Genomic DNA, 23,714 nt, shown 5'->3' on the forward strand with positions numbered 1-23,714 from the left:
CACCGACCCGCCACAGCTCCGCGCGCCGCCGCCGCCATGTCCCCACGCCCCGGCTACGGCAGCCGGTGAAGGTCACGCTGCGCCGGGGGCGGGGCGGCGCCGTGCCCCGCCTAGCGGGGCGCTGCCTGGGACAGCTTCTGACCGCCGTGTCCTCGCTACAAGGGGCGCCGCAGTCCGGGCCCGCCTCATCCCCCGCCGCAGGACCGGTGATAACCGCTTCCCGCCCCGGAGGACCCCGCACAGCCCCACCGGCGCCGCCACGGGACCCCTCTGCCGCGCATGCGCCACTGGGGCCGCCCCGTGTCAGGGACACCCCGCCGCCGCCGGCGGGAGGCCACATTTGCATACGGCCCGTTCCCTCCCCTCTGATTGGGCGCGCTACCATCGCTCTCCGCTGGGAGCGGCCACGCCCCTGGCGGAGCGGAAGCCCGGGCGGGCGCCGCGCATGCGCGCCGCGCTTTACTCGCGGTTGGGGGGGCGGAGGCAGGCGGCGCTGGCTGTGACCGCGCACGGCGCCTTCCTGCAGCCTGCCCCGGCCGCCACCGGCTCCGAGGCCATGCTGCGGGCGTGTCACCGGGCGGGGGTCGCTGTGGCCGCGCAGGTGAGCAGGGCGGCGGGCGGCGCGCAGCCGTGGGAGAGTCCTCGCTATCGCCTGCCCTCCGGCCGGTGAGGCCTGGCCGCCCGCCTCGCAGGGACCGGGCCGGGCTGGGCCTGCCGGCGGGGGCCAGCGGAGACAGCGCGGGGCCGGGGTGGGGGTACACGAGGCGCGGCGCGTCCTCTAATCGCGGCTCAGTCCGCTCTGAATGACTCCGCACGCGCGGGCCGCGATTGGCTGCTGGGCTTTTGAGGGGCGGCCGCGAGCGCCAACAGGGCGCCTGGGCGGGCGGGGGCTGCGAGCCAGTAGGTCGGGTGTACTACGAGTCCCGGCGTGCAGCGCGCCAGCGCTGCGCGGGGCGGATGGGCGCGCCGCCCGCAAGGCACGCCGGTCCTCGTAGTCCGCGACGGGTCTCCTACCGGCTGGCGGCCCCAGGAGAAGTAGGCGGGCCGGCTGCGGCCGGCCGGGCCTGCTGGGGCGCGCCGCGCTGCGCGCTGGGGGCTGTAGTCTCCTCGGCCGTCGTCTGCCGGCGCCGGGCCTGCCGCCGCCTCTCCCGCCGGTCCCGGCCTCGGGGCAGCGCCGGGGAGCGGCGGCCGCAGCCCGGAGGGGCGACGGGGCTCGGCGGCGGCACGAGCCGGCCGGCTCCTCGGTGGCGGGGCGGCCGGGCCCGCTCACCGGCGGGGAAGGACGTGACCTTGTCTTCCCCGCTGCGGCCTCCCCTGCGGCGCCCCGGCCTGCGGCCCCGGTACCTCGCAGCCCTTCCCCGCTTTGACCCCGGTGCGGCCGGCCGTGTCGTTAACGACGGGGGTCCCGGTGCGCAGGGTGCCGAGTAGCGTCAGCCTTCAGGTGTGGGGGGGCCTGTGGTCCCCACCGGCCGTAGCGGGGATCCTTCAGTCACAGAATCACTGAGGTTGGAAAAGACCTGGAAGATCATCAAGTCCAACCATCAACTAACCCCACCATGCCCATTAAACCATGTCCCACAGTGCCGCGTCCACACGTTCCTTGAAAAAGTCCCCACAGGGGTGCAAAAGTCCCCCCAGTCAGGCACGAAGAGAGGAGAATATGCGATGCCAGGGGGAAAAGTGCCCGTTGGACGTATTTTCTGGACCTTTACCCTTCCTCATCAGCAGAGATTAGGATGGTATCATCATATGATAATACGCTACACAATCTTGTTAGAGCAGTCGGGCAGCTTTAAGATGCTACAAGGGTTTATAGGTGAGGGTGGCTCCTCTACTAAGGCCCCAGTTTGTATTTCAGGTGCCACTTAACAGTAATAAAACATTTTATATTCTACTCTATGTTCCAGTGTTCATGACTCTCTATTCGCACGGTTCGGCAAAGGAAGAGCTGTGCGTTCAGCCCGCGCTGGCTCTGCAGTTGGAAGGTAACCGCTTTAAAGCTAGCAGCCTTTTCCACCGCAGCAGCTGGTGTTTCCTCTGCTGCTTTATAAGGCCGGAGGGTTCTCTGGGCCAGGTCATCTGATGCCCACTAAAATAAGGCTCTGGTTTTGCAGGCCTGTGGAAAGTTTGAGCTGGGAGTTGAGAAGACAGAAAACAGGCTTTCGCAGATGTTTATCACATAGGGCTATTTGCATGTGTTCAGTCTTTTGCAAGAATGTGTCTAGAATGACTGTACAGCACTGGAAAAGCCAGTGCTGTGCTTTGCAGCTCCAAAGAGTGTCTTGGGTCTATAAACGTTCCGTGGAAGAATCGTGCAAACACGGAGATGCCACAGCACTCTGAAGTTTGTTGTCTGTATCCTTGCTGTTTGTTTCCTTACTTCAAAAAATAACTTTTTTTTCCTTTATCCCTATTCGTATTTCCTGATGAGACTGAATACAAGGGAGATTTGGTTTGAACAACAAAAGTAGGCATGCAATGAAATAATATTTTGTATATTTTTGCTTCTTTTTATTCCTATTGAGGGGAAGCTTTGTGGCATACCATAGTAAATACACATGAAAACAGTTGCTGGTGCCATGGACTTTCAGCAACTAAAACTCGGTTCTTTTTGGGTGGCAAAAGAGGCAGAAACTGGAAATAAGAAACAAATGTTTTAATTACAGTGCTTGTTTTGCAAGAGGTGCAGACTTGTGGACTCTAACCAAGAAGTGCTAACCTGATCTGAGATGATACCGGGATGCTCCGTCTGGCTGTGCTGCCTGTTGCCTTGCTAATAAGGGGAGGCATCCTCGCTGCCTGCATCCTCCCGCCCCGGGGAGCACATTCAACAGCCACGTTCTTGCCGGAGCAGCAGCATTGGTTTATTCTCTGCTCCAGCTGCAGTGATCCCCAGGCAGCCACAATTACACAGTTTTTATATCTTATTACCTGTCTTCCATTTTCTTGTCTTTACTACCCCTTCAGCACTCTCGTCTCTCTTTTTTTTGACATGAAGCTTGATGCATCTCGTGTCATGTTTAAGAGTTTCTCTCGCCCTGTTCAGCTCGCTAAAGCTCAGGCCAGAGCCTCGGCATCTGCCTGCAGACCTGATGGGTGGCATAATTGAATAGAGCGTCACAGCACCTTGCTGTTCAGTTAGTGAAACTAGATTCTTTGCTTTGATACAGCCCAAAAAGAAATGTGTTTGGGTTTTTTTTTGGTTTTTTGTTTGTTTGTTTTTTTAAATATTAGGAGTGGCAAATTTTAACGAGTTTTTTAAAGAATGGAAATAAACCCTTTTTCCATATATGTTATATGGAAGCTTGCAGCGAGGCAAGTCTGCTTCTGTTTTGCAATGTTAAGATACTCCTTTACCGGTTAAAAAATCCAGTTGTCTAAGGAGAGCTGGACCTGGTCGGGACTGTGGGGTAACAGGCCCTGAGGATGCTTGCTTGCTTGAGCAGACTGAGAGAGCTGAGAAGCAGAGCATGGCTGGATGGGGGTAGCAAAGCAACTGCTGCTCCCCAAAGCCAGAGCAGCATGAAGATCTAAGTATGGAAAATCTCAGTAGAAAGCTCAGGGTGGAGACTGGGAGAGGTTTTATCCTTCTCTCTTGCTGTGAACTCTGTGAGTGGAGAATCAGCAAGTTTGTTAACAAGTACACTGAAGTTGTGGCTTTGAGAGAAGTGGGTCTTCATCACAGCAATTTCATAAATGTTTTCAGCTACATGTGCAGTGCTGCAGAAGGGCTCTTCTTCCCGTATTTGGAGTATTTCTGTAGTTTTCTTTGAAAAGAAACAGGGCTTTTTGTAAAAAGGTATGATACTTGGCAGAAGTCTTGAATGATGAGAAATAAATTTGAGTTCTGTGGTCAGATATCCTTGTAACACCTAACCTCTATCATAACGAAGACAAACTTCCTCTGAAGTTTCTGGTTTGCTCTGTTTAAGTACACAAATCCCACGTTGCAGAAAACCGTGCATGTCTTGCGAGCTTCATTCTGTACAAATTCTGGGTCAAGATGCTTGAGCCTGGTGACTAGGAGAGGTTTAGCTGGGATTGCATGAAAGCAGGGGATGGCATGTCCTGCGTCTGGTTATTTGAAGTTACGCGTGAAGTATAAGCCTGCAAGGCAGGTTTTATTTTTTAATGGTGTCGTGCCGTGCCACGCTGTACCCGTCCTGAGCGCTTTGCCAGGGCAGGCTCACGTGGATAACCTCAAACGCTGGATTCACTGGGGCTCTTAATATTAACCCGAGTGAAGGTACGATGTGCCCTGCGAAATGATTCTCGTGCTGATAGAATAGTAAATAATGAATGGAAAATAATAAGCATTTAAGGCATTAGGTGAAACAAATAGCATGTAGAACTGCTGGAGGAGGAGGAAGGAATGGCAACAGCTGCCCTGCAGTGCCCTTGCTATGGGGATCCGTGCTGTCTGCATGATGCCTTATCCAAAGGGTTTTCTCTATCTTCTCTTCTGCAGGATAGCAAGTGGTTTATTTCTGCCTTTTACAGGGCATAGCACTACATGTGTGATGTATTTCTTCCAAATCCTTTGAGGCCTTATTACAAATAAGTAACAGGGGTCTAAAAAATGACAAACTCCTGGAAACTCTGCAAAGGGGAGATTAGAAACTATCTGTAAGTTTCCAAATTATGGTGATATAGCAAATACAAGCAATATTATTATGATGGCCAAAAGAGAGCAATGCTTCTTAAAAAAAAAAAAAAGATTTTTAAGAAAGCAGTGATTTTTGGAGGTAGTAGTGTATTTGGATGTGAGGGAGGAAAACTTGACTTGGGCTTCTGTTGATAAACCCCTAATACGTAAAGATTAAAGATACCAGGGGTTTTGTTCCCCTGGCCAGCTGCAGGAATTTGTTTGTTGCCGTATCTTGAAAGAAAGAGTTGGTGGGCACTTGTTTCAGGTTTAGTTATCACTCCCATTGCTACACGTACACTACTGTGAGAATCCAGCATCGTAGACTGAGCGCCTGCATTTTGGTTCCTCTCATCTTGATGAATGATAAATAAAAATGAGGATTTGGCTAATTGTAGAATAGCCCAGCTTGGACGAAACCTCAAAAGATCATCTGGTCCAAAAGAGCATCTGGACCAAAACCAAAAATCCCACCAGAAAAACCCCTCCTGGTGTACGAAGCATAAATGCTGAGCTACGAGAAGCAAGTTTTCTCCTCTGCCCTGCTAGCTCCCTGAGCACAGCCTGTTCCTAAGTGCAGGAGCAGATGTGTTTACTGAAGGTGGGAGAACTAAATGGGTACGGTGTTATTTGCCATTACTAGGTGTGAGTAGGGGCTGTTGCCACAAGGTGCAAACAGAGGAACTGGCCCAGGCACCAAGGTTACGGTGTGGCAGCCTCCAGGATTGCCTCGAAGGCAAGTCCAGCCTGAGCAAGGACAGGCGAGTGAGTTGCCTTAAGCTCCTTCCTGCCGCAGCGCAGGGTGGGATAACCACCAGAAAGCCTGGCCAGGGGCTTGGGAGCGACGGCGTATTTCCAGGTGTGCATTAGGCAAGGTAACATAAACCCAGAGCATTGGAAGGGACTGAAATTGAACAGATCGATAGAAAATAACTTCCCGCCCCCCCATTTTATTGGGTTGAGCTGTACGCATAATGCTGAAATATTTTGCTGCTCCTATGCTTCATGGTGTAATAGGAACCTACTGAGAGTCAGAAGGACGTCCAGCAGATCATTACAAAATGATTTAAGAGGCTTTTATTAGTGATGTTCCATTTGAAAGGACTTGTGAAGCCCTGGTGTATGCTTCTGGGGCAAACAAGTCTAATAATCAAAAACATTACAGAATATATTTATTATTTTGTCTCCCGTTCCATCCATTGTAAACCAGAACATCAACCATGGAGCACAGCTAGAGCTCGTGAAGGTCTCGGGGGCAAGGAGCACGTTTCCTCTTGCTGTACGCTAATGCTCCTGGTACTCATTAAAAATTTTTGGCTGCTGTTCTGGAAAGAATAAGAATTCAGTGTTCCTGCCTTTCCTCTCTATGCTGTTGGACAAGGATGGGACCTAAACCACAAGACTTTTGCTTGTTACTTAATTGCCATATGCAAAAGGAAATAGAGAAACTTACCTTCTGGGGGTATGTTGTAGTGAAACATCTCCCAGATTTCTTTTTTTCTTTTTTAAAGAAAAAATTTTTAGTTACCCAAAATATCTCAACTGTGGGAAAAGTTCCTTTTGTGCCTTGTACTCTGATTTCCCGTGAGTCCTGTATTCCTCTCTCAGCAACTCACATGTGGGGAAAAAAAACACCTGAGAGGGACAGAGTTCTTCATTATTCTGTAGGCTGGAGTAGCTTAACCAGTCTTTCTGGTAAATCTTAATTTTCAGCTAAAATATAAAGCAGATAAAAATCTTGGGTAACATGTTTTTTGTTAAGTAGAATATAATGAGATATCACTCTTCATATAGTAACTTCATTTATATTATAATCCACTGTCTATCTGGAAAGTGAATGCGTTGTTAATCCTTTTAAAGAGGAAGTCTTGGTTTGGAAGCTCAAGGAGAACTGCGTGTATGTCTTCAGAAATAAAAATAGTTTTAAGTATTAAATAGAGGTTTTAATAGTTTTAAGTATTTAAACAGCTGTTGTCTTCTGCACTGCGCACAGCTGAGCTGTTCTAGTGCCCAAGATTGTTGAAGAGAATCTGAACTAACCCAGCTCTAGTGCCCAGACTGAAGGTTGGGAACATCAATAGGCAAAATAAATGCAGAAATAAGCTGGGGTGGTGTGTTTTGTTTTGGTTTTTTGTTTTGCTTGGTTTTCCAAATGCCTAATTACTTCTTAAAAAGCCCTTAACCTACAAGCTGCACTTGAGAAAGGTCTCTTCTTTGTTTAGGGAAAACAGAGTCCGTCGTCACTGCTCTAGTGCCGGCTGCTGCTTTCCTTCGGAGGGCGTGCAAGATGTGGCGGTGGAGCAAAGCGGTCCGATACTGCTCTTGAAGTGAAGAGACCTTTAAATGTGTTCACTGCTTAACTCTCGCCTCCTCCACCCCTTGCAGAATAGCCGGTGTGGGAGAGCGTCACTCCGTCCATTACGACCGTACCGTGGATATGCCACCCCCTCAGGAGAGTCTGGGTACGTAGAAGGTTTTGGAGGGATGGAAGTGGTTCTTCTGTTGCGTTGACCAAGAGGGAATCTGCTCCTTAGTTTCATGTGAGAGCAAATTGGTGGTGGTGGGATTTTTCTGCTGAGTAACTTTTATTCTCATGGTTCTGTGTGTTCCTCATTTGACTCAGTCAGATTTCAATTAAGCTAATCAAGGTGATTGTTATTTAGAAGGAAGGTTGTGGGTTGCCGTCTTAGCTTTGGGTTAGTCGTGAACCAGTATTGTAGGAGGGAGTCGCTGGTGCTGGAAGTGATTTAAAGTGGGTGCTGGATTTGTTGGCAAGCTTCTGGAACAGAGTGGTTGTCCCCAGCTGTGAACTAAAGACTCACAGACTGTTTGATGTTTGTCATATAATATGATTTAGGTAACTCACTCTTCTTTCCCCCCCAGTGTTTCTGTAGGCAAAATCATTGGTGCAGGTGTCCTGTTTGTGGGTGGAGGAGTAGGTGGAACCGTCCTGTATGCCAGCTATGATACGCAATTCCGGGAGAGCGTAGAGAAGGCCATTCCCTACTCTGATAAACTTTTTGAGATGGCGCTTGGTCCTGCACCTTATGCTGTACCGATGCCAAAGAAACCGGTAAGTGTTCCCCATTCATCCCCACCCTTTCATTTTTCTTTCTTTTAAAGAGAGCATCTGGTCCTTGTTTTCAAATTGATTAGTTTTGCTGTGTGCTAAGAATTTAAGAATTTTAAAGAATTCCTAAATTAAGATGGTTTAAGAACTATGAACTGAGGTACTACTTTGTGCTGCATAACAGTGATGTTTGTACGTTTGCTATTATCATCTTGTGATTGTGTTCTGTGGGTTGTAAAACTGTTATTTATATTGAAATAATCTAGTAGGATCCTAAATGAACAGCTGCTCTGCTTATACTCAGAAATAAATTGGGGAGAGAGAAGGGTAGGTGACGTGCTAGAATGTAACTATTTTACTAGAGGCTTAGTGTAGTTAGTGGTGTGGCAGGATTAGAAAACTGTTATTCTAAGCTAAACTTATTTTAAAGAGGACTGAGAACATTTTTGAATGAATGAATATTTGAATGGTATAAAGCCATGCAGAAGCATCACGCTTTGAAATCTTAGTGGCACAACCCTACAGAAAGGAAAACCTGATACTGCCTTCAGCACAACTCTGGAAATTGAATCTGGAAGTTTCTCTCTTCCTGTGTCTGAAAGCAAACGCTTCCCAATTATCCAGGAATGCTGAAGAGCTGCTCTGGCCGTGGTTGTCCTGAGCTTTCAGAGGCCATTTGACCTTCAAGAAACCCAAAATATTTTTAATTGGCATTTAAGAAAGCTGTTCTTAATGAGTGGCAGAATATCAGATAATCAAAACTGTATCTCTTCTGGTTTTAGCTACACTCGACTTGTGATCGTCCAAGCTCTTAATGCCTCCCAGGCACTAGTAAATTTTGCGAAACAGACTGGCCAGCTGAGAAAGTTACCACCTGCCCAGTCGTGGCTCTAACTCAAATGCTTTCATTTCTACCTTGTGCCTTTGCATGATGGATAATAAAGGATCAATATCATAAAACCTTGCAATACTCTGCGCTTGCATAAGTGTTTGTCTGCCCCCAACGCTAGTGCCTGAATCCTTCCAAAGGGAAATTGGTGAAGTCATGCAAATCTGATTCTTCCATGCCTGTCAACCCCACAGTATGCCTGTAGCATCTTCTGTTCGGTGACATCCAGACAAAATCATCATGTTTGTTCTTTTTTTAAAAACATATCTTTAATTATGCAGTCACGTATCTTTAAAACAATTACATATTTTTTCCACTCAACTTCAAAAGGAATTGCTTAGAAACTGGGCAGGATGGGAGGGGTGACTCCCACAAGTATTGATGGACAAAAAATTACGATTGAGGGAGCAAGCTGTTGGAGCACTTACCTGGAAAACAGAAGCTGGGTGGGGAAGACTGATGGCCTAACTTGTTTTGACAATAAATGCTCAAGAGGTTTGAAATGTGAAGAGGAGAAGTGTTGACTGAATTAATTCAAGATATACCTGTATGGACTAAATAACGTCCAAGGGGAAAGAACTGTAATCTGCTTTCTGGAGTTCTTTCAGTCCTTCATGTGTGTGTGATTTTTACAGTTTCTGCATTATCCGTAGTGTTCAACACACTCAGAAGTGTTTGGAATATTTGGGGCATGCAATTATTTCCTTTTTTTATGCATACCTTAATAAATATTTGTTTGTCGTGAAAACTGCCACTACTATACCTTCAGTTTCGGAGAGGTGGAAATTGTAAAGATGCCTTCTAAATTAAAAATCAAGGCAAGAAATTATATGGCCTTACTACTGTTTTCATGTGTACCTTGAAGTTTAGATTTATGATACAGTCATCTGGACATGGAAATGTTCTTTTCCGTTATAATGGAATCGGTGAGACACAAGCTGTTTGGAAAACTGATGATATTTCTTACTTTTGATTTTTCAAGATACAGCAAGGTCCACTGAAGATCTCATCTGTAGCAGAAGTAATGAAAGAGTCTAAACAGCCCGCTACCAAATCCCAGATCAGCAAAACAGAACCTGTTGCTCCTTCAGAGGAAAAAGAAGGTAAATTTATAGAATGTCGTGTAGAGAGAAGCAAAAGACCTAATGATCTCCTATATCATACATGCTTGGGTGGATCAAAATAGTCCTTTGGGATGGTTGAAGATGAGTATCTTATAATTTCTTAGAATTAATGTTCTTTTCAGTCTTAAGAAATTTGCCTAAAATGGCTTTAGCTTTTTTGGCTATTTTTCAGGAAATTTATTTGCTTTATAGACTATTTGGAATCTAAGATAAACAATGACTATCCTGCATAGTTTAGATATGAGACTCAGCAGGAAGAGCACTTTGGTGGTGGACTCTGAGACCATTTATCTCTGCTTCTTGCAAGCGCAAGAAGCTTAATTTTGGATAGTTACTGAGCTACTGTAAAGCCAGATCAAATGGAACTGGTTTAGAGAGGAGCAGTTGTGACATCTTTTTACATTTATCTCTCATTACCTACACATACCTCAACCAGGTATGTGTAGGTAATACCTGGTTGCTGTTTGTCCAGGAAATTAGCTTTTTCTGGAAATAATAATATCGGTGTCCAAATAATACATATCCACAGAGAAAAAAATTAAGACTTATATCTCTGTTCTTACGTTATGGCACATATATACTGACTGGTTTTGTGCTATGACTGTATTTAACAGCAGGCAAGACTGCAGCACAGATCATCTCCGCAACGGGTGTAGCCATGTCGGTGCCAGCTCCGGGGATACGGACTGAAGAAGGTGAAAAAAATCATGTGAACACGATGAAGAAAAACAAAATCCTGTAGCTTCGAGTGCATAAATTCTTACTTCTGTGTTGGTATTTGTCAGGTTTTTTTAAGGCATGATTCTTTGTGCCTTTTGCAGAAGAAAACTTCCATCATCTGTTAATAGATTTTTAACATACTAAGAAGCTGAGATTGATACCTGGGACAGGTATAGGCGTGAACGCAAGAGCAAAGTCTGCCTTTATGTTGAACTGGAACTTATGCAGTCCAGTTTGTCTGTGCTCTTTGTGGCTTTCTGATTGCTGTTCAGAAAAGCGCGTCTGCCCAGGGCCAAGTGAAGAAATTGCATTTATTGTTTAACTCCACAAGAAACACTAACTTCTGTGTGATAGTCCCTTTCAGATGAGATTGTATTAATTTCTTTACGTATTTCATAGAAAGTATGCGAGCAATAAGTAAATACACTCTTCAGAGTTAGTATCAGCATTATTAAAAGGTAACCTGATGGTTTTTGTTGCAGCCTGAGTCTGAGATCTGAGAGGTCTGGGCTCTCTCCCTAGTTCAGATGCAGACTTGCTGTTGGTCTTGAGAGAATTACTTAGGTCAGTGCTCACTCTTAAAGGCGTTTTAAGTAGCCTTAGGCTAGGGAATATAATAGTGATTCACCATAGCTCCCTCCCTAATCTTTCTTTACTTTGGCTGGCCTCTCCAAGCTTGTCAAAGGAGAACTGGGAAAAAAAAAAAAAAAAAAAGCAGATATTCACTTTAAGTTTAAACTTGGCTCCGTAAGTGTTTTCCAGTCCTTGCTTTGCCTTTCACTTCTGAATCTTGTATATTTTTGTAACTAGACAACATAAAATCTACAGATGCATGTGAGGTATCCATGCTACTATTTTTAATTTTAAGCAGATTTGAGACTGGCTTTTGTAGTTACGGGTATAAAAAAGCCTGAGGTAGTTTCAGCATGCCTTCGTGCAGAAGTCAGATTTATAAAGTGATACTGACTATAAAAATCAGTTTTGAAAAGAAAGTTACTTCCCTACAAGTAATCCGTATACTAATTTGGACTCTATGTTAAAACACTTTAACTCTTTTTACTTCTGAACAGGTAAAGAACTTGAAGGTTCCCATGCTATAAAAGAACGGTCACCAGAAGAAGTTGCGGCCCGGCTTGCCCAGCAAGACAAAGAGGAGCAAGAGAAGGTATCAGGTAAGTCCATGCTGGTAGCTTTCCTATACGTGTTAATACGTGACAGAAGAATTGTTGGACTGTATTGGCTTTAGAGTTCTAAGTTGCCCATGCACCTCTTTGCTGTTGTCCCTGCGTTGTGTTGGCAGAATGAGTGGTGTTGAAGCTTCTTCCACCCACTAAGTAACAACTGATAGTCAAAGAATGATGGAAAATTTTGGGTTGGAATGGAATGGAGTTCCAAGGTCTCTAGTCCACCCCCCTGCTCAGGGAGTTGAGGCAGGTTGCTCAGCGTCTTTTCCCTTGGAGGTTTGAAGCTCTCCCAGGGTGGAGATTGTTCCACCTCCGAGCAGCTTTGCAAGTGCTTCTTATGATGGAGAACTTGATACATCCAATTAATTTCTCTTGTTGGCACTTGGATCTGTTGCCTCTCTGGGCACCTCTGAGAAGTCTGGTTCAGTCTCTTCTGTAACACTCCTTTAGATGTGGAAGGCATTATTTAAGATACCTCTTCTTTAGGACAGAAAAGTAGAAATCCCTCAGCCTCTCATCTGTGTCACATGCTCCCATCCCCTAACCATCTTAGTGCCTCTCCAGTGTTCGCTCCCCGGTTTGTTTGTACTGTTCTTACACTGAGGCTCTCGCAATGAGACACTTGTATTCCAGATATTGTCTTGTAAGTGCCAATTAGAGGGAAATCATTCCTTCGCTTGATCTGTGGGATGTGCTCTTGTTTGATGCAGCCCTGTTCACGGTCAGGACTCATTGCTGCCAGAGCATGCTGTTGACCTGTGGTCACGTTGCCATGTTCTGGGATCCCCAGGTCCTTGTTTACAGAGCGGCTGCTTCGACTTCTTCAGTAGTGGTTCAGGGACGGTATGTTAAGGCGCTGTGAGGAATTGCCTGTAGGTTCTGGGTCGGGAACTCTGCAATTCCTCGCTTGGGTTCTAACTCAGGCAGACCTACTCATCCAGCTGTATTACTGAGAAGTGGTCTGGCTTTTCCTGTGTCCCAAAACTCATGTCCTCCTTGTGTGTCTTGTTCAAAACAATGAGCTTTGCTTCCCCCCTCAACCCCCTTTAGTTTATTAGATTTTAAATACTTCTGGGCTGTTGTTTGGTCTTGGTTTGGCTGCAGCATGATGGTTTAAACCAGGAATTTTGGGTCCTTTCCTGATTTGCCTCAGGGGAAGCCAGAAAAAGAGAGAAATTTTTTTTTTGGTAGATGGTGTTTTGCTCTCTAGTATGCCCAGGCAATCTGTAGCCAGCTGCCTTGATACTTACCTTCTGAAAGCAAACCCAGCTCAAGCTGCAGATTGCTTGCAGTGTTAGAAAGCTTCCGTATTGTCCTCCAGCCAGTGTTGATGGGGACAAGAGGGAGACCAGCCTCTCGGAGAAACGGATGGGTGTTGAAGGGTGACTTCTGACTTGGGACAGCGCAAGGACAGCTGACTGCAATGGCTCTGCAGACCCTCTGCGGTGAGGGAAGGAGTCTTTGGGGTGGGTAGGCTAGAGGCATTGACTACGAGGATGCTGAACAGAAACTGTATTTAAAGTAAGTGAAAGTTTACTGCTAACATAGGCGTAGCCAGTGAAAATAGGCTTGAAAGGGAGTTCAACAGTACCCTGCACATGAAATGGGATCTTGGCAGGTGTGTTGACCACACTTAGACTTTCCTCTGAATGCTTTGGTACTTGGCCAAAGTCCGAGCCTTGGGCTGTCGTTGCACAGGAGGGATGAGAAGGATATACAAGCCTGGACTTAACAGACTCGGAGTAGACATGCTGGTTGTGGTCTGCTGCTGCTTGCTTCTGTTCAGAACTTTCTGTGGTGTAGAAGAGCAACACGAACAGAAACAAGAGGCTTGGCATTAGTTGTCTGCTTTGTACAAGGACTTTTCTGCAAGTGAAGAAGTTGAAATGCTACACCGAAAAAATCCAGAGGAGTATTTACTGGAAAGGTGAATTTACATACCCCACTACTTAGAAATAGATGTCTGACTCCAGAAAGGCAGATGTTGCTCATTCTGATTAACCATTCTGGTTTCGTTCCTGCTTGAATAATTAATAGCTCATTTGTGCTTCTATACCAATAGGAATAGATAGTTAAGTCCATCACCTTCTTAGCTGGGAAGAATAACTCTGCTTTTGGAAAGTATCTTCCATGTGGAAGATAAGAGGAAACAAGTAAATTTTCCTAAGAACCATTGTAACAAATGAAGATGGAAAATACCTATTTTTTTAAATGCACCCCCCTGCAGAAACATGGTAAAGGTCTTCCACGAAGTAGCTTTATTGCTCTAAGTGCAGACTAGTGCTCCTTGAAATAAGGAGTGTGTTCTGGCAACCTTTCTTCTGTAGGCTGCAAGTATAGTTCCCGAACTGACCAACTCTTTTGGGTCAGAGAAAATAACATAAGGAGATGCAGAGGATATAATGTGTCATTTTACTAATTCTAAGACTCTTTTCCTCTTTTCTTTATAGTTTAATTTAGTTAATTCTTTTTTTTTCCCAGCCCTTGCAGCAACTCTAGAAGGAGCGCTAAGCGCAACAGCTCGTATAACCCTTCAGGCAATTACTGCCCAGGAATCTGCTGTGCAAGCAGTGAATGCCCATTCGCAAATACTGAAGGAGGCCATGGACAATTCTGAGGTAAACTGGACAAATGGGGACCACTTTTTATTTTTTTTGTGTGTATTGTGTTCAGCAAAACTTTTCATTTTGCAATTAAAGATGAAGTTAGAAGCTTTTCTTGCAATGTCTTTAGTTTTATCACAGTTTAACTAATCTTTCCACTTGTGAAATGTGGTGTAGTTGAATAATACAGTGGGTTTGCTTTTGAATTTCGGGTTTTTTTTCCCAATTCGTCTATTTCCCTTTATGCAAGAAGAAAAGTTCAAGTTTATACATTGATAGTCTTCACATTGTATTTTAATACATTGTATTTTAATTCCCAAGCCCATTTTTTACCTAGATATAGGTAGGATATCATGCTGTCCACTCTGATAATTCCATTGAAGAATTTCCCAAAATCCCATTGCTGGATTGTTTGTTTCTTGTCTGGAAATGAGCAGGGGATGCATGAGCGATAGCAGCTTGTGGTTCTGGTGTGCTGATGCTGGGGTTTGTGTGGAACCGCTGTTGCCTGTTCAGTTCTGGAGCAGAGAATATAGTTTAGTGGTTAAGCAAACGAACAGGGGTATATGGGCAACTAAACAAGCACTCGAGATCTAATCTCGTAGCTAGAAAAACAAGCATCTTAAGGATTGCTTTTAAGCTTAAGTATTAAGCTTACTTTAAAATGAAGCAACTTTAAAGTATGATGGTACTTACCACAGTACTTTAATATGTGTAGAGATTTTCCCCCAAAATGTTGTGGCACCGTACAGTGATCCTCACACAAGCTCTTCTGCATGGACAAATGGCTGTTGCTTAGGTGGAGAAAAACATGAAGAATCAAACAAAACAAAACAAAACATTGGAAGGGAAAAATCATTTGTAAAGCTTCCAGCTGTGCTGTTGGCACAACACAAGAATGTAGCTCAGTTTGAGTGAAATGTGTAGCAACCCGTGAATCTCTACAGGCTTTCGGTTTTTTGGTAACTCTCTTTATTTCGTGATTGTGGTGGCCCTAATTAGGAATCTGTGCTTCTTAGGCTGCTGGGGAGAAAAAATCATCTCAGTGGCGCACTCTGGAGGAAGCGCTGAAGGATCGGAGGAGAGCAGTGGATGAAGCCGCTGACGCCCTTCTGAAAGCCAAGTAAGTTGCTGGTTTTTAAGGCTTATCAAGTGGTAAGTTAATATCACCCACGTGGGGGCTGGCAGACACTAGATGAGTTTCTGGAAAGTGTGCAGTCACCTGTGTTCATATTAAACTGACGTGTTTGTGCCAAATCAAAAGAAGTCACCATACGCTAATGAATATTTTAATTTGCAGTGTGTACATCTTAAGTGCTTGTGTACATGGTCCTCACTGTACCAAAGAGTCTGAAACAGTCCTATTCTTCTTAAAAAGAACTTGTTTATCTCCTTAGTACTTGCATATAGTGTTGGTAAATTCAAGTAAGATTTAAAAAAAATAAAAATCTATAATCCTTTTTGTATTTTTTGGACAATTTTGTCAATATTAAACCTATTGTAAGGACCCCATGACGGCACTCTCTGTGTATTGAGTCAGTAACATCACTAGCTTCTTTTAGTTGTAATGAAGAATTAAACCTTACAGCATCGTTTGGCAGTTCCATCTGTCAGCAGAGTTGCTTTTGAGGTTAGATTTTTACTAAGAGCCTGTCTAAGAAAAAACTTCAGTTCTGAAACGGAGCGCTGCCCGTAACCCAAGGTTCTGTATGAACCGTGTTGATGCGCATTGAGCCTGGTGCGCAGACTCACTGCGTAGGGATTAAAGCAGCAACAATAAGATGACAGACAAATATCTCCAAGCTGCCCTTGTAATGAGGATAGAAATAAAGTTGGAAACCCTTTAATGCTTCTGAGGCTGAGAGGGCAACATCGTCCTTGAAGTTGCACGGTTGCTATTGCAGTTATAAACTCTTATCTCTGAAGTTGCTGTGCTGACTAAAAATAGTTTGGAGGTGTAACCAAGGTTTCAAAGAGTAAAACAAAGCTAACGAAACCCCAGATGCCCTAGCTTTTATTCTCTATTGCTCCACTGGATGCCTTCGCTTTTATTTATTTACTTATTTATGTATTTTAAAGCTTGTTCCTTATTCCAATGAGGTCATTAGAAACCTCCATAGGTTTGAATGGATTTGGAAAAGGAACGCTTTTTAGTTTTTCCTTGATTTCCAAATATGCTCGAGGAAAGCAGTTCTTTCTTAATTACAAAAAAAAAATCTGTCTTTACAGAGCTCTCTAAATTTTCTCCCATCCTCATTTATCTCCACCAGTCACCATGTCCAAAACACTTCTGCAAGAGTAAGCCATCTATATTAAAAATTTTGATACTCTGTTACGTGATGGAAATGTCTGCCTTCTAATACTAACTTAGTTTTACTAATACTAACTGCTTTCAGTGAACTTTCTTTCATCTGCCCCCTCCAGCTAAGTCTTGAGTCCTAAGTACTAATTGTGCTATAAATAATTCTCATTTTACATGGAATAGACACACTGACATCTTTAGGCTTCAGGCTGTGGAAAGCAAAATCTTTAATCACAGCATCTTAGCCATAGAGCTGGTAGGTGGGAACACCGGTAGAGTTATCCAGTAGCTCTTCCTATAAATACAGACAGCATAAAGTAAACTTTTCTGTATGCATTATAATTAGCAGCTTCTTCTCTTTTCAGAGAAGAGTTAGAGAAGATGAAAGGCGTAATCGAGAATGCCAAGAAGTCTCAGATCGCAGGAGCCAAATCGCACATTATTGCTGCAGAAGAAAATCTTCATCATATGATAGTTGACTTGGACAATGTCGTGAAAAAGGTAACGCTGCCACAGACTGTTTTTAGTTGCCATTAGAGTAAGGACTACTTGTCAGCTCATTCAGGCCTCCTGTTCCCAAGTCCTCTGTGGTAGGTTAAATATTTTTAAAGTGTAAACTCCCGTCTTTTTTAGCTATACTCAGTCTTTGAGCTGATTATATACCAGTGAACAGTCATGACAAGATCCTTGCAAGAACTTGAACTCTGTCCTGAAAGAGTCTCCAGCCAGGTTGATTGGGGTCTGTGCTTTCTGTAGGCGATTTGTAATTCTTTCCGTTTGATGCCGAGGGGGATTTACCATGAGGTTAGGGAGGAGTAGGAGTAAATTGTGCTAATGACTTGGTGGGTAAATCACTTTACAGCTCAGAAGACTGGGGAAAAAATGTAAAGGTGAAATTTATCTCCTTTGCAGCACAGCTGATAATTCATCAGGTGTGTTTCGGGTGGAGAATTTAACCTAATAGTGGAAATACCAGAACTTAGGGAGAGGGGGGCAGCTGTCACAGGACTAGCTTTACTAGGGCTGTACGGTAGCTGAAAGCAGAGAAAAAGAGCTAGAAATCTTCAAAGATATCAGCTGAATAAAGATACTCTTTTGGTCCTGTCTAGGCTACAGACTGGCTATCTAGTTACAGTGTGCGTGTGAGGAGAAACGGATTTGTGGTAGTTCCAGCAAATAATGACTGTATACAAGAGGTTTGATATCACAGGGTGGGTTTTTTTTCTCCCCCCAAGTGAGCTTGCTTTGGTTGGTCTGCAGGGTAACGACATCTGCCACTAACTCAGGACCTGGCTTTAAATTATGTATACCTCTCTTTTCAATATTTGCCTTGAAAAATAAACTGATCTCATTTTTGTTTGTTACAGGTTCAGGCAGCACAATCTGAGGCCAAGATAGTAGCTCAATACCATGAGCTTGTGGCTACAGCTAGAGAAGAGTTTCAGCGAGAGCTTGACAGCATCACCCCTGACGTACAGCCTGGCTGGAAGGGGCTAAGTAAGTCTCCGATTGTGGGGTTACTTCCTGCTTGTTACATGCCAGTCCCTTCGGTTTGTAGTGTTTCTCTAACTATGGCTGCTGAATTGAATGTCCAGCGTCCTGTTTTTCATATTGTTCGGTTGGTTTGAAGGGAAAATGAGTTCACTTAGGAGAAAGGGAGAACACCTTGGGGTTTGTGATCGTTGCCCTTTTGAGGGAGGAAAGGGAATCTCCTGGTAGCTTCCATGCACTCAATTTCGTAGTGGCGTGACCTACTGAAGTATATAGGGGACTGACTTGTTAGGGTCCGTGACTCTCACTGCCGCTTGGGAATTTGTTTCTTAACCAACTGCTTCTGATTTATAAGAACGTAGAAGGGTCAGGCTAAAATTTCCAGTGTCCTGTTGCACTTTTCTACTTCAAACTCGTATTCCTTGCCTTGGCTAAACTTAAACATTGATCTGTGGGTTTGCAAAGGTGATTTTAGTGGTTGGGATGTTTTGGGCCACATCTTGCCTGTAATATAGAGAGACTTTTATACTCGACATACTGTTCTTCCTAAATTCCTAAAGACTTGGTCTTATGTTTAAGTCACTGTAGGTAAGAAGCTTTTCGTTTTCTGTTTTACTTTTGCATGACTGACTTGCCGTAGTGAATGTGCATTAACTTCTCCAACCTCTCCTCTTTCTGTTGCAGAGATAACTGACTTAGGTGAGTTCCTGTAACTTGTGCTGGTCTTGTGTCATCTCTTCTCTTTGTTCTTGTTTATGTTTGTGTGGTACATCACTTTAAATTACAGGCAGTATCAACAAAGGGGTGAAATGTTGCATTCCCAAAACTTTTCAGTCTGAGGTATGCTTTGGGATCCTTTCCATTAGTTTTGCACATCTAGCTTAAACCACAAACCCTTTGTCTAGCAGCACATCCCAGGTGAGTGTGATAGCTGACTTGTGAAAGCCAGGTTTAAATTTTCTTTGTGGATTTAAGCCAGTTGATGCATGCTGCTGAGATTCCAACGAGAAGCAGAAACTTTGACCAGTTGCAGTTAAGCTGTGTGATGGTGTTTGTCCTCAAGTAAGCCCACCTTGTAGCAGTCCTGGCCTGAGAGGTGCTGGATGCGCCAGCTCCTGCTGATGCCGCTGAAATGTCTAGGTACTTTGTATGCTTGAAAAGCCACGTAGGGCCGCTCCGAGCTGGGTCACCAAACCCAGATTCATTTAATTTGAAGCTGGCTTGACTCTCCGAATTTAATCTTCACGATTGATTTTTAGAAGTGTTGATTAACTAACTCTTTGATTCTGAGGTTGATTATTATTTATTTTTTCCCTTTTGATCAAAGAAGCCTATTAAAACTGGAGTGCAGTAAAACCCCGTTCTGTTTCTAACAGTGTTAAGTTCAACAGCTGAGCTCAGTGGTGGTGGTCAGCTTCCCTGCTGGACACGAGCACCGTTGCACCGAGGCCTCCTGCACCAGTCCTTTCTCCAGCTCTCACCAGCAGGATGGCTGAAGGACTGCAGAATTTCACTTGCTTTGGACCCTGCAGGAATGCTTTCCTCAGTAGTCCCTGGTTTTCTGTACAGGCAATTTTGCTGGCAGCCAGTGCAAAATGAGCTGCAGTGTTTTGCAGAGCCTATGCCATTCTTAGGTCACCAAATGCTGCAGGTGTAGCTTGTGTCCTCCTCGTCTCCCAGCAGAAAATTAGCAAACTCCTTAGCAGATACAGATGTAGTTGTGACTCCTGCTGCTCTTGGAGTAGCCAAACCTGAAAGGTTCAAATTGGGGTAAGAAATCTGATTGGGAACAGTTGGCCTGGAGGTCTGTTGAAGGGAGAACGTTAATTCTGGCTGTCTCTCACAGCGGCTTCATTGTTTTCAGGATCAAATTTCTGTAAGTTTGTACCCAGCCGGAGGTATCGGTTGGCACTGGGGTTTTACATATCTGGCTCCTCTGTGTGCCGTCACGGGGGAAAATAGGTGGTGCTGTAAAGACCAAGAAACCCACAGAGTTGTGGACAGTTTCCTCTAATTGAGTGTGACATGGATATGGGGGTATAAATAATAGCTGTGAATCACTTCAAAGAAACTAAGATAATTTCTCTCCTAGGTAGAAGGTACATGCTTGTAGGTGTGGTTCAGAAAGCGGTATCGGGTGGGCATTAGCACAGGTCAAGGGCTTGAAGTGCTTGGAAACTTTTCGTAAAACATGCTGACAGGTCAACCACCTGGAGCCTAAAGAGTGCTCGAGTGGGAGGTGGGGGGGAGCACTGCGGCAGCAGGTTCCCCGCAGACCTTCCTAACGCCCTGTGTTTTCTTTAGCTGGCCAGTTATCGACAGATGACTTAAATTCTCTCATTGCACATGCCCATCGTCGCATCGACCAGTTAAACAAGGAGCTGGCGGAGCAGCGAGTGAGGGAACAGCAGCACATTGAGTCGGCCCTGGAGAAGCAGAAACTTGAAGATAAAAAAGCATTTGAGGCAGCTGTGGCCAAAGCGCTGGAGCATCACAAAAGTGAGATTGAAATAGAACAGGAGAAGAAGGTAAAGTGGCGTAATGCAACCTGTTTAGATCTCTGGCTCAAAAAGGATGTAGAGCAGCTAGAGGAAGTGCACAGAAGAGCAACCGGGATATTCTGAGTGATGGGAGACTTCAGATAAGGCAGCCCCCAGGCTACGTGTGGAAAGGAGATGTTGAGAAAGGAAACTTCTGCAAAGCTAGAATGGCAAAATCCTACAGCGGAACAGGGAATGACTTTTTCACATTCCTGTCTGCTGTTGGAGAGAGGATCACTGGGTCAAAATAAATGTTTGATCTGAGCCAGTATGGCCATTGTAGGGCTACGTAGCCCCTCCATCCTGCCCCCAGGAGGTATCTCCATGTTCTTCCAGTCTTTGCCAGTGGTTTGGGATTTGATTTCTTTCAAAAAGACTATGAAAACTCCTTAGAATTTTAATGCTGCTTTGGATGTGAAGCAAGTGCAAATTACAAACATAGGAATTTGGGCATTGGAGGTTTTATCTTTTGAGATACTGTATTGCAGGCAGACACTTGTACCAAATACTTCTGCTGTTTTTACGTATGTGCCTCTGAAAATGAGATCAAACACTGGCCATTAGCTGGAAGATTTGGATTGACTTGGGGGATACTAAGGATTTTGCCTGTTAGTTCAAAGTGCTGCAGTGACAAGTATTACCTGCCCCGTGCCCTGTTGTGCCAACCTGCGCTCTCTGAAGTGGCTGTTTTACACAAGATTCAGGTAAAAGGGGTATTACCATTTTATTAAACTCTGACTTGGACAGTATTACAGCATATAAGGGAAAAAGTAAAGTATGTTTTGTTTGGAAGCTGGTTTATAAACACCAGAGTGTTTAGTTTGTCATGTTACTGTATCATTTATATAGTATTTTGATAACTGTACTAAGTGCCTAGTGAGTATAACCACCAGTTACAGGCATTGTGGACTGCGAAGCTGTTCTTTAATGTCTTTATGAAGAGGTTCAGCTATAGAAATGGACCTCAGCATTTTTTTTCAGATGAAACATGGGCTCTGTCAATGCCACTTTCATAAAACGTACCCTAGGTAATCACTGATGGATGATGCAATCATAAGGAGTGACAAGCAGTTGAAAAGTAACAGTGTAATAACAACAGCTCGTGTGTGTACAGGTTGAAGAAGTCAGAGAGGTGATGGAGAGCGAAATGAGGACCCAGCTCCGGCGGCAGGCTGCTGCCCACACAGACCATCTGAGAGATGTTCTTAAGATCCAGGAGCAGGAACTAAAGGTGGAATTTGATCAGGTAAGGGAGAAGAGTCCCCAGGGGAATTAGGGGGATATTTGAACCCTTGCAAAGCACATGCTTCCAGGACAGGAGTCCTGAACCATCTTCCAGAAGACTGAAATGTGGGCTGGGGAGGGAAGCCTGCTTATCTTGAAGAGATGAAATAAAGTGCCTGAATGCGTAGGTTTTATTCAGACTCGTCTTAAAACCTTTTGCTATGGGTGAGAGTTTTGATAATTACAAATGCAGTAACTGTTAAATTCACCCTAATAAGGGTTCTTACTAGTATATTTGTGTTTACTGTGTGTTATACCTAGCAAGAAAAACAGATCTATAGAAATGTATCTTAAAAAGAAGTTAAATATAATTTATCAGACCAGAAACAGCTGTTTTGTATCTCGCTCTGTTTCAGAACTTATCGGAGAAACTCAGTGAACAAGAAATGCAATTCCGACGCCTTACTCAGGAACAGCTCGACAACTTCACGTTGGATATAAACACTGCCTATGCCAGGCTGAAAGGAATTGAGCAAGCAGTTGAGAGTGAGCACTGAAATTGCATCTCTTAAGGACTAAAGTCGCAATCCCCAAAGGCCCGTTACCCAAACCTGGGTGCCTAAACCCAGGCTTAGGCACGTAGCTCATGAGCCTGGGTTTGCCACACTGCTGAGCCCCCAGCAACTCCCAGCTGCACGAGTCCAAAGCTGTTGTCTTGTTCCGACCCTGAACTGCGGAAAAGACTTGCTTTGAGATCAAGTTCTGGGGGCTCGGCTGCTTTTAAGCAGTGTGTTTAGAGGGATGGCTTTTGCTGCTTGTGTTCAAAACTTCCTGTACTTGGGCCCCCAACTGAGAGTCCCCTTCTTGGCTTATTTTGCAGGTCACGCAGTAGCAGAAGAGGAAGCCAGAAAAGCCCATCAGCTGTGGCTTTCTGTTGAAGCGCTCAAATATTGCATGAAAACAGCCTCTGGGGATAGTCCCACAGAACCACTGGAGAGCGCAGTGAAGGCTATCAAAGCCAGTTGCTCTGACAACGCGTTTACAGAAGCCTTAACAGCAGCTCTCCCTCAGGAGTCCCTGACACGGGGAGTATACAGCGAAGAGGCCCTCAGAGCACGTTTCTACACAGTCCAAAAACTGGCAAAAAGAGTGGCTATGATCGATGAAACGAGAAACAGCTTGTATCAATACTTCCTGTCTTACCTGCAGTCGCTGCTTGTGTTTCACCCTCAGCAGCTGAAGCCACCTGCTGAGCTCAGCCCTGATGACCTCGACACGTTTAAATTACTGTCTTACGCTTCGTATTGCATTGAACATGGAGATCTGGAGCTGGCAGCTAAATTTGTCAACCAGTTAAGAGGAGAGTCTAGGAGAGTGGCACACGACTGGCTGACCGAAGCGCGAATGACCCTAGAAACAAAACAAATTGTGGATATCTTGACAGCATATGCCAGTGCTGTGGGCTTAGGAACAACTCAAGTGCAGTGAGCTAGGAGTGTAGATTTGGAGGCAGTTCAGCAATCGTTCGTGCCGGAAAGAAATCCCATGATCTCCTAAGGGTTGTAAACCAAGTCCTTGGCAGGGGCTGGAAGTGTTAAATCAAAGCACGGGTACAGTCTTGTTTCCTTGCACTGTATTTAACTTTACCACCTGTTGTACTTGTATTGGTTTTGAGTTATCATGACAACCAACTTCAGGAAGCTTCTGTACAATTTGTGTAATAATTTTGTTTCCCCATCTTACCAAGCGGGCTTGTGATCCAACCAAAGTAATGTTTGTAACCTACCATTAACGACTTGCCACTTTGTCAGCTGAATAAAACAAGACTTCAACCACTTTCTCCTGCTGTTCAGTCTCCTACTTAAACATCAAATACAGCTGGGCATGACCTGACGAAGTTAAAAAAACTTATCTGTTTTACT

General features: G+C 44.8%; 1 protein-coding gene across 4 annotated transcripts; it reads left to right on the forward strand.

Moving 5' to 3' along the window:
* The first annotated feature begins 542 nt into the window (after positions 1 to 542).
* IMMT (inner membrane mitochondrial protein) lies at positions 543 to 23,631 on the forward strand. Of its 4 annotated transcripts, XM_059817706.1 has the most exons (15): positions 543 to 601; positions 7,031 to 7,107; positions 7,529 to 7,718; positions 9,587 to 9,707; positions 10,343 to 10,423; positions 11,519 to 11,620; positions 14,114 to 14,250; positions 15,255 to 15,358; positions 16,903 to 17,038; positions 17,905 to 18,034; positions 18,713 to 18,727; positions 20,333 to 20,556; positions 21,683 to 21,814; positions 22,209 to 22,338; positions 22,673 to 23,631. In XM_059817706.1, exons 1-15 carry the CDS (start codon positions 557 to 559, stop codon positions 23,278 to 23,280), a joined length of 2,232 nt encoding a protein of 743 aa, XP_059673689.1. In that variant the 5' UTR covers positions 543 to 556; the 3' UTR covers positions 23,281 to 23,631. The 4 variants fall into 4 exon arrangements, with proteins under 4 accessions (XP_059673689.1, XP_059673690.1, XP_059673691.1 ...); XM_059817707.1 differs by lacking the exon at positions 18,713 to 18,727; XM_059817708.1 differs by lacking the exons at positions 10,343 to 10,423; positions 18,713 to 18,727.
* Positions 23,632 to 23,714: the final 83 nt, after the last annotated feature.

Source organism: Gavia stellata, chromosome 5, assembly GCF_030936135.1.
Source record: "Gavia stellata isolate bGavSte3 chromosome 5, bGavSte3.hap2, whole genome shotgun sequence".
NCBI classification, from domain to species: Eukaryota; Metazoa; Chordata; class Aves; order Gaviiformes; family Gaviidae; genus Gavia; species Gavia stellata.